This window comes from Hemitrygon akajei, chromosome 1 (genome assembly GCF_048418815.1).
Source record: "Hemitrygon akajei chromosome 1, sHemAka1.3, whole genome shotgun sequence".
NCBI classification, from domain to species: Eukaryota; Metazoa; Chordata; class Chondrichthyes; order Myliobatiformes; family Dasyatidae; genus Hemitrygon; species Hemitrygon akajei.
Window position 1 is genome coordinate 78,152,628 of NC_133124.1, and position 11,024 is coordinate 78,163,651.

The 11,024-nt window shown below is 41.3% G+C and overlaps 1 protein-coding gene across 1 annotated transcript in view; it reads right to left on the reverse strand.

The window, feature by feature from the left end:
- Window positions 1-10,697, reverse strand: part of stk3 (serine/threonine kinase 3 (STE20 homolog, yeast)) — a 453,065-nt gene extending 442,368 nt beyond the window's left edge. The window contains exon 1 of the mRNA XM_073046198.1: window positions 10,565-10,697. Within this exon, the coding sequence (XP_072902299.1) occupies window positions 10,565-10,587 (23 nt within the window). The 5' untranslated portion in view covers window positions 10,588-10,697. The remainder of the gene's footprint in view (window positions 1-10,564) is intronic.
- Window positions 10,698-11,024: the final 327 nt, after the last annotated feature.

Below are 11,024 nucleotides of genomic sequence, written 5' to 3' on the forward strand. Positions count from 1 at the left end.
AGATCTACAGACTGCCAAAATTAAAGCAGCAAGTCAACATAGGATTGCCAACATGGCTTTGTGCATGGTAGGTCACATCTAACAGATCATACAGAATTTTTCAAAAAGTTACAAGGGAAGTTGATGAAGATAAGGCAATGGATGTTTTCTACATGGCCAACCATCGAGCCTGGTATGGAAACACCAATGCCCTTGAACAGAAAATCCTACAAGTAGTGGATATGGCCCAGTCCATCACAGGTAAAGTCCTCACCAATCACTGAGCAGATCCATATAACAATATAACAATTACAGCATGGAAACAGGCCATCTCGGCCCTTCTAGTCCATGCCGAACGCTTACTCCCACCTAATCCCACTGGCCCGCACTCAGCCCATAACCGTGCAATCCTTTCCTGTCCATATACCTATCCAATTTTACTTTAAATGACAATACCGAACCTGCCTCTACCACTTCTACTGGAAGCTCGTTCCACGTGGAGCTGTGACACAAAAAAAGTAGCATCCATCATCAAGGACACCCCACCAACACAACCACCCTGGTCATGCTCTCTTCTCACTACTGCTATCAGGAAGAAAGTAGAGGAGCCTCAGGACTCACAGTTCCTGATGAAGTGTCTTGGCACAAAATGACAACTATTTACTCTTTTCCACAGATGCTGCCTGCTAAGTTCCTCCAGCATTTTGTGTGTTGCTTAGTAATAGTTGTCACCCCTCAACCATCAAGCTCTTGAACCGGGGGAATAACTTAACTCACCTTCACTTGCCCCATCACTAAACTGTTCCCACAACATATGGACTCACTTTCAAGGACTCTTCATTACATGTTCTCGATACTTATTGCTTACTCATTTATTTATTTTTTTCTTTCTGTTAGTATTTGCACAATTTGTTATCTTTTGCACACTGGTTGTCTGCCTTGTTGGTGTACTATTTCATTGATTCTATCAAGGTTATTGGGTTTATTGATTTTGAATGGAAGAAAATGAATATCAGGGTTGTATATGGTGACATATATGTAGTTTGATAATAAACTTTTTTTTAAACTTTAATGCAGACAAGTGTGAAGTGTTGCACTTTGCGTGACAAACCAGATTAGGTCTTACACAATGAGCAGATGGGCACTGATTAGTGTGGCAAAACAGAGGGATCTGGGAATACAGGTCCATAGTTCCTTAAAAGTAGCATCACAGGGAGATAGGGTCATATCTCCCTGTGATGCTTTTGACTCATTGGCCCTCATAAATCAAAGTATTGAGTACAGGTATTGGGATGCTGTGTTGAAGTACACGGCATTGAAGTCTAATTTTGAGTATTATATGCAGTTTTGTCACCTACCTACAGGAAAGAGATCAATAAGATTGAAAGAGTACAGAGAACATTTACAAGGATTTTGTCAGGACTTGAGGACTGAGTAGTAGGGAAAGATTGAATAGGTTAGGAAGTTATTTCCTGGAACGTAGAAGAATGAGGGGAGGCATACAAAATTATGAGGGATATAGATAGAGTAAATGCAGGCAAGATTTTCCACTGTGGTTGGGTGAGATCAGAACTAAAGGTCATGGGTTAAGTGTGAAAGGTGAAATGTTAAAGGGGAAGAACACGAGAAGGAATTTCTTCACTCAGCAAGTGCTGAGAGTATGGAACGAGCTGCCAGCAGTGTGATGGATTTCAACATTTAAGATACATTTGGACAGATGCATGTTTCTGCAAATATCTAATCAAGTAATCATATAGCAGCAACAATGCATAGAAGCATGCAGACAAGATCAAGAGGTTCAATTTCAAAGTACATTTATTATTAAAGAATGTATAATTATACAACCTTGAGATTTGTTTGCTTACAGACAACCACAAAACAAAGACCCAACAGAACCTAACTTTAAAAAAAAGACCAACACCCAATGCAGAGAGAAAGGGGTAAAAAGCACAAATCATGTAATCAAGCAAGCAGTAGACGCAAGCAACAACATTCCACACCAAAATGAGGTCTTAGATCCGAAACCCAGAGCAGCCCAGAGTAGGCCCAAAGCCTCGGTTCATCATATTAGCCGGCACAGAGCACAGCAGCCGCGGCAGTCTTCATAGCCTTAGCGCCACGGAGGGAGGAGTGAACGTCATGGCAGAGTGAGCAAAATCAGTTCTTGCTGCCGATCCTGACACCCTGTCTTTCCAATCTATTGGGGCTGGTGTTTAAATTGTCGAAACAGCGTATCGTATCTCACACTAGGACTGGGGACCGCTGCAGCGAAAGGCTCTGGGCCTAGACCACAACACCCAGCACTCGCCCCAGGCACAGATTTTACTGTCCAGCCCAAAGCCACTCTTGATTTTTCCTAAGTCGGCTTGGCACCCAGAGCAATCCATCAGACCACATATCACAATGGGGAAAACGTGATCCAAGTGACTTTGACCATGGAATGATTGTCGGTGCCAGTCAAGGGGATTTAAGTATCTTAGAAACTACTGATCCCCTGGGATTTATGCACATCAGCCACTAGAATTTAAAGAGAATGGTGCAAAAAACAAAGAACATATAGTGAGCAGCAGTTCTGTGGGCAAAAACACACTTTTAAGAAAATAGGTCAGAGGCGAATGATCAGATTGATTTAAGCTGACAGGAAGGCGACAGTTACTCAACTAACCATACACCACAACAGTGATGTGCAGAAGAGCATCTCTGAATGCACAGCACATCGAACCTTGAAGGTACCTAATAAAGCAGCAATCTAGTATAGAACAGTACAGCACTCTACAGGACTACGACCCACAATATTGTGCCAACCTTTTAATCTACTCCAATATCAATCTAACCCTTCCCTCCAACAGAGCTCATAACCATCCATTTCTCTTTCATCCATGTCCCTTTTAAATTAGTCTCCTAAATGTCCCTAATGTATCAGCCTCATCCACCGTCCCTGGAGTGTAAAAAAATCTACCTCTGGCATTTCCCCGAAATCTTCCTCCAATCACCTTAAAAGGTTGTCCTCTGATATTAGTCATACCTGCCCTAGGAAAACGAGCTGGATCTCCACTTTATCTGTGCCTCTTATCATCTTTTATACCTCTATTAAGTCGCCTCTCATCCTCCTTTGCAAACAGCTCCCTCAACCTTTCCTCATAAGATATATTCTCTAATCCAAGCAGTGTCCTGATAATTATTCTCTGCACCCTCTCGAATGCTTCCACATTCTTCCTATAGTGAGGTGACCAGAAATGATCACTGTACTCCATGTGTGGTCTAACCAGGATTTTTCAAGCTGCAACATTACATCATGAATTCAATCCCCCAACTAAAGAATGTCATTACATCATATGCCTTCATAACCACCCTGTTAACATGCACCATCTTTGAGGGAGCTAAGGAAATGATCCCCAAGATCCCTCTGTTTCTCCACACTTCTAAAAATTCTGCTATTGACTTTGTACTTTGCCATCGTGCAACCTTCCAAACTGTGGCAATTCACATTTTTCTGAATTGAGCTCCATTTGCCACTTCTCAGACCTTTCCTGAAGTCCATGATCAACTCCTTGGTCTTGCTGATATTGAGTATGAGGTTGTATTTGCAACACCATTCAACCAGCCAATCTATTGCACTCCTCATTGCCATCTAGCCAGTGCCACAGTGGTCCTTGTCTTGGAAAGGAACAAGATGGCAGGGTCATTACTGCCCAAAGGACAGTGATGAGTATGAGTTTTTAACCATGAACACTTGAGATGGGCAAAGGCTGTGCAGTAGCTAATGTCCCTGAAGCAAAACAATATCCAGGTAAACTATCTTAATAATACCGATAAAAGAGAAATAACTGCCCCAGGATAAATGTTCTTAGTCTTTGAAATGCCCCCTCAACCTCAGATGGGATTCGGGACCTTGGATTCACTTCATGTTCAGGCAACAGGATCTCCAGTATTGCCGGCTTCCTCAGTTCAGATAAATTTGTTGTGAGGTTCGTTCATTAGATGCACAAAAGATAAATGGAGCAGGAATTGACTACCAGCCCCACAAGCCTGCTGCACCATTCAAAATGATTGTGGCTGATCCTCACTGGCCTGACTTCCTTTCTCTGCCAGTTCCCCATAGATGTTGATTCTTTCAAAACCTGATTAATCTTAAAAACTTCACAGGATCTAGGCTCTATAAACGGCTGGGTAAAAGAATTCCAGATTCATCACCTTTTCCAAAAATGAATTTCTCAGCACCCCCATTCTAAATCTAGCCCCTTAATTTGTAATTATGCCCCCTCATTCAAGATTCAGATACTGGAATAGAGAATACACATTAAAGATACCATTATTGAATGTAAACAATTTAATAACATGCTTGAATATAAAAACTAATATAAAAGAAAGTTCTCCTTTTTTCTGAGATATTTAATGTCCTTTTCCAAATTGCTGCTAGTTACAAATCAAACTTAAATATAACCCCTATATCCAAAGTAACACATACAGATTGCTCAAAGAACTCAGAAAGTCAGGTAGCTCTGTGGAAAGGAATAAAAAGAGACTCTTATGTCCTATCCTTGCTTACCAAATGCTGGCCTATCAAGCTGCCAGAAATCAGGAAAAACCTGAATATATCTCTGTTAATTTATTACATTTGTACTTCAAACACCACCACCCCTCCCCAGAACCCACCAGAAAGTGAGCAAGTCCTTCCGTATCACATCAGCACCAGTAATAATTTTTGTTAACAGAATACTTTAAACATAAACTTTAAATATATCTCTTGCAACTTCTATAAAAAAAATTTAGTGGCAAAAATTATCACACAAAGCATCCAAGATATTAGGGCAGATAACTAAAATCTCTGAGGTAGGTTGTAAGGAGCTTAGGGATAGAATTCAGAATCAGAATTATTATCACTGACGTATGTCATGAAATTTGTTATGTCACAGGACAATGCAAAATATAAACTATACTATATAATGAGAAACATAAAAAACTGAGTAAGCACTGCAAAAAAAAAGTGAGGTAGTGTTCAAGAACATGGAGATTTAGCAACTGTAGGATGGGAAATCATTGAGAGTGGACCACTTAAACTCAGGAAGCGCAATTGTCACCAAAGGTCAAAAGATTGGCAATTAAGGATGAGACTTCTAACCTAAAAGTATTGCTTAATCAAGAGCCACTGTGACCAGCAGTAACACAAGAGCAGCCTATAAATGTGATTTTGGAATAAGTTAAATAATTGGCAGCAGAGATATCAATACCTCAGATTTGGCCTTCATTGCACCAGAGTACAGATGGTTAAGGTAGAAATAACTCATCATCTCTTTGTTACAAAAAAGTGAAAAGGCTTATTATTTTATAAATGGAAAGAAACCGAAAGGAAATGGCATCTCAAAAGGTCTGATTGCCCTTGAGTATGAATCCCTAAAAGTTCATGTGCAGTTTCAGCAAACAATTTGGAAAGCAAAGAATATGTTTGTATTTATTAGGAGAAATGATTGTGGAATTGATTATCTGTTATTTGTGAAGTGGGGTGCCGTGCGCAATCATAATCGATTGAAAACGGACGTGGAAGCACGGAGAAACATCGAGAAATTCCAGGAAGACCTTCTTCGTTGCTGCTGCTGCTGCTGTGAGTTCCGGGTCTCTGCTGGGAAGAACAGGCCCCCAGTCCTCTGGGTCGCGTTGCTGATGGCCGTTGGCGGGGCCGTCTTAATACGCTCGGCAGAGGATGGAGCTCAGAGAAGCTGTGCCGGAGGGGATGGTCGTCAGCTCGGAGGTTCGACAGACTCAGGTCGCTTTCGGTGTGTGCTGCGTCTGCGAGGCTGGTTTCGACGGAGCTTCCATTGTGTGCTGTGTCTGTGAGGCTGAGTCGAGCGGCGCCTTGGAAGTCCATAGTGGGGGTACTCCCTTCTGCCGCTGGCGTGGGATGGCGAGTCTGTCGGGACCCTGTGGACTTGTGGAAACTGTGGTGATTTCTTTTGAACTTACAGTCCTTTAACATCTTGGACTATTTTTACTGTGCCCATAGTCTGTTTTTTTATCAATTATGCTATTGTTTGCACTGTTGTAACTATATGTTGTAATTATGTGGTTTTGTGCAGGTCTTGTAGCTTTAGTTTTTGGTCTTGTTTGTCTGGTGGATTTGGAGCTCCTTTCCGGGGAACGCGCTAGACGGTAGCGCAATATTAATACGGAGCAGCCTCTCCGGACTCTGGATTGGGGATTGCCAAACGTTATGTGGATTTTCTAGTGTAGTCTGTTTTGTCATATGCTTTTGTGATATCATTCTGGGGGAACGTTGTCTCATTTTTTAACTGCATTGCATTTGTGGTTTCTAAATGACAATAAACTGAATCTGAAATCTGAAATCCTTCATCCAGAAGACTGTGGAGGCTCAGAGACCAAGTACAGATAGTTTTACTGTATTATGATAATTCTATTCCTCAGAAACATTGCATTGTAAAAAAAATCACAACATAAAGACAAATGTGTCAGTCGTACATAGGTGGAATAATCCCTTCTTGAGTTTCCAGCTGGGTACAGATATCAATTATAATCAGCATTTCAATTACAAACTCTGCAATCTTCATCAGGAATGATCCCTGGACATGTCTAGTTCAGTGGTATTTATACCCCCACTGTAGTCAGTCCCTTCTGATGGTTAGTCCTCAACTAATCAGGTTTCTGCTCTCCCACCTTGTTTACAATCAAATTCCAGTTCTTACTTAGAGCGAGACCTTTGTCTCTGTTAAAATTTAAAACAAAGGTCTCACTCCAAGTAGATAGATAGATAGATAGATAGATAGATAGATAGATACTTTATTCATCCCCATGGGGAAATTCAACTTTTTTTCCAATGTCCCATACACTTGTTGTAGCAAAACTAATTACATACAATACTTAACTCAGTAAAAAAATATGATATGCATCTAAATCACTATCTCAAAAAGCATTAATAATAGCTTTTAAAAAGTTCTTAAGTCCTGGCGGTAGAATTGTAAAGCCTAATGGCATTGGGGAGTATTGACCTCTTCATCCTGTCTGAGGAGCATTGTATCGATAGTAACCTGTCGCTGAAACTGCTTCTCTGTCTCTGGATGGTGCTATGTAGAGGATGTTCAGAGTTATCCATAATTGACCGTAGCCTACTCAGCGCCCTTCGCTCAGCTACCGATGTTAAACTCTCCAGTACTTTGCCCACGACAGAGCCCGCCTTCCTTACCAGCTTATTAAGACGTGAGGCGTCCCTCTTCTTAATGCTTCCTCCCCAACACGCCACCACAAAGAAGAGGGCGCTCTCCACAACTGACCTATAGAACATCTTCAGCATCTCACTACAGACATTGAATGACGCCAACCTTCTTAGGAAGTACAGTCGACTCTGTGCCTTCCTGCACAAGGCATCTGTGTTGGCAGTCCAGTCTAGCTTCTCGTCTAACTGTACTCCCAGATACTTGTAGGTCTTAACCTGCTCCACACATTCTCCATTAATGATCACTGGCTCCATATGAGGCCTAGATCTCCTAAAGTCCACCACCATCTCCTTGGTCTTGGTGATATTGAGACGCAGGTAGTTTGAGTTGCACCATATCACAAAGTCCTGTATCAGTTTCCTATACTCCTCCTCCTGTCCATTCCTGACACACCCCACTATGGCCGTGTCATCAGCGAACTTCTGCACATGGCAGGACTCCGAGTTATATTGGAAGTCTGATGTGTACAGGGTGAACAGGACCGGAGAGAGTACGGTTCCCTGTAAGAACTGGAGTTCGATTTTAAACAAGGTGGGAAAGCAGAAGCCTGATTGGATGAGGACTAACAAATCAGCAAGGACGTAATATACCACTGGACTAGACATGTCCAGGCATCATCCCTGATGAAGACCACAGAATTTGTCATTGAAACATTGGTTACAATCGATACATGCATTGGCTGGAACCCCGAGAAACATTTATTCAATGTACATGCCAGAAAAGCACTAGATCCTTTTTTTTAAAGGAGAAAGGGGGTTTAGGTTTAGAGTTTCAGATTTGCGGTAACAAAGTTAATTATCCACACAGCTTTTAAATAAACTCAAGAGATTCTGAGCAACTGGAAATCCTGAGCAACAAACACAAAATTCTGAAAAACTCAGTAGTCAGGCAGCAACTATGATGCGGAATTAGCAGGCCAAGACCCTTCATCAGGTCCTAAGAGCTGCCTGACCTGCTGAGACATTTTGATTGTTTATAATAGGTGTTTGTTTTGTTAAATATTAAAGGACAAATGTTACATTGTATAATAAAATCTCCTTGCACAAATATCAATAGAAACAATTATGTGTCAATTTCCATTGGCCTCCTGTGGTGAAACTAATAGCCTGTTTCCTTAAAAGACAAGGGTATCTGATTACTGCAGAGAGGTTTCAGTTTACATGGAAACAGCCTTTCATCCGCAATGCCCAGACTTATTTTTTCTTCCTGCTTTCTTTCCCCCACTCTTTCACTTGTCAATTTCAGCTTATGTGTCCCTCTCGTTCCCAAACAAAAATAAGTTACAACCAATTTGGTCCCCATAATACAAAGTGTTCCCTAATTAATTGATTGCTTTATATTCATGTTATGGAAATATGCTTTCCAGCACAACCATCAGTATTTCAAAACAGAGGTAGGTTTATTTTGCAGGGAAGTGCTATCAAGTTAAGATCATAATCATATTGATAGAATGAGGATGAAAGACAATTCGGCCTTCTACGTCTATTATGTGTTTATATTCCAGAAAAAATGAGAGAAATCAACTGAGTTTCAGTTTTGTGTTTGAGTTAACAGAGGGCTTCACTAGCAGAGCTGAATCAGACAACTGCTATAGAGCTTGAAATAAATGGTTTCATTGATTGATAGCTACAAGATCAAAAGTACAACAATGTCAAACGTTACAAAGTAATACAGCAAGGAAACAGGTCTGTCGGTCTAACTCAGCCATATTAAGCTCATCACATTTGCTCACTTTTGGCCCATACCTTCAACTTTTCCTATCTATGTAGCTGTCCATCAAGTCTGGCATCAAAAAGCAAAAATCATGGAAATTAGAACTCAAATAAAGATAGAAAATACCATAGTCCTGAAGCATAAGTGGAGAAAGTAACATTTAACATTTCAGGTCACTGGCCTTCCATTAGATTACTGATGAACAATCACTAACTTAGGTCATTGACTCTCTTCATGAATGCCACCTTCAGTACTGCCCGTGTTTTCTGTTTCTAAGTCTGCAATCAATCTGGTTCAGTTTGAGACAAATACCTGTGTAAAGGACTGGTCTCTCAGAGTTTGTGATCACTGTTTCCTTATCCAGTACTGAATGTCAGACCATTCAGAATGGCCAAAGAGGAATCATACTATTTATTACCTTCATCTGTACTTCAATAAGAGCCCACTCTTCTCCAACATAATGTATCTTTTATCATTGTTACTGACACCACTGTTCTGAGACAGGAGGTGGAGAAAAAAAACTTAAGAATAACACCGAATATTATTATCTTTACCTTTTAGAAGTTTATAAAAATTACAAGAGGCATTGATAGGTATACAGTCAGAATATTTTCCCCAGGGTCGAAGTATCAAATGTTTGAAGACGTACATTTAAGGTGAAGGAGGCAGGAAGGAGCAACACATACAGAATACAAGAGGAACTCAGCAAAGTTGTACAGTATCAATGGAGGGGAATAAAGGTTTAAAGGAGATGCGGGTGCCTAGAACAAGATGGTGGTGGAAGCAGATGTGACAGTGACATTAAGAAACTGTTAAAACACACAAATATGCAGGGATGGAGTGATATGGATCATGTGCAGACAGAAAAGACTTAACTTAGCAAAAATTTGGTGTAAATGAGCAGATCAGGTAGCATCTATGGAAATGAATAAACAGCTGACACTTCAGGCTAAGAAACTTCATCAGGACTGGAAAGGAAGGGGGAAGATACCAATAAGAAGGTTGGCTGAGGGAGTAGAGAACAAGCTAAAAGATGATAGGTGAATCCAGGTGGGTTAGGGAGAGGGGTGCAGTAAGGAGCTGGAAGCTATTAGGTAGAAAAGGTAAAGAGCTGGAGATGAAGAAATCTAATAGGAAAGAAGAGTGGACTATGGGAGAAAGAGAAGGAGGAGGGTACCAAGGGGAGGTGGCATCTGCAGAATCTCGTGTTTTTAATTTGGCATCATGTTCAGCACAGACGTGGTTAGCCAAATGGTCTGTTCCTAACCTGTGCTGTACAACATCACTTCTACTTAAATTAAGGACTATTTTTAAATGCTTCTATTTTAGCATTAACAATGGTTATTTCTACATATTTCAAATATTGATTTTGTCTAACTCAGCTTTGTTCAAAATAATGATCATTTATATTTGAATATTGCTTTTAAATGATGAGCGTTTTAAGCAATATTCAAATCAGAGGCTGGTCTCTATAACAATCGTGGAAAAAAAAGCCAGACGGAAATAAAGTGCAGAGCAAAAACAAAACCACAACTTGTCCGTGATTGCCGGAATTCTAGGCAAGTTTTCCTTCCTACAAGCACCCGTCAGATGCCAGGGATCGCACCCTCTCCCCGCGCCCCCCAGCCAGGGGGTAAGGTCACTACCTTTTTGGCGCAGGCGGATCCATTGCAGCGATTTGAATCGGGCAAACGGTTGGACTCGGCCGTAACTACGGCCCCCGTTCAAACCCGCGTCCTCCCGGCACACGGTCACTACCCGGGCCGGCCTGCCGGACGTCACCACGGCCAGCTGCGGCGGTGACCGCCCACCTTCTACGCCATTGGCTCACCAGCTGCCTTTGCGCCACTTCTTTGGCTACGGTGGCCTGTCAATCAATTTCAACCCAGCAGGATCATCGTGATTGGGACTGTCAGACCGGAATGAAGGATTCTGGGATCAGATGACATGTTTATGGTTTATTTACGGTTTGGGGTTTGGAGAAAATGATGCAGGAATGTCTTTTGTGAGTGTGTCTTGTTAATCTAAGTCTCCAGCCTTAATAAGAAAAGAAACTCAATTACGCAATGTCAAGGTGACTGATGATTAGGTGACATATTCATCCTG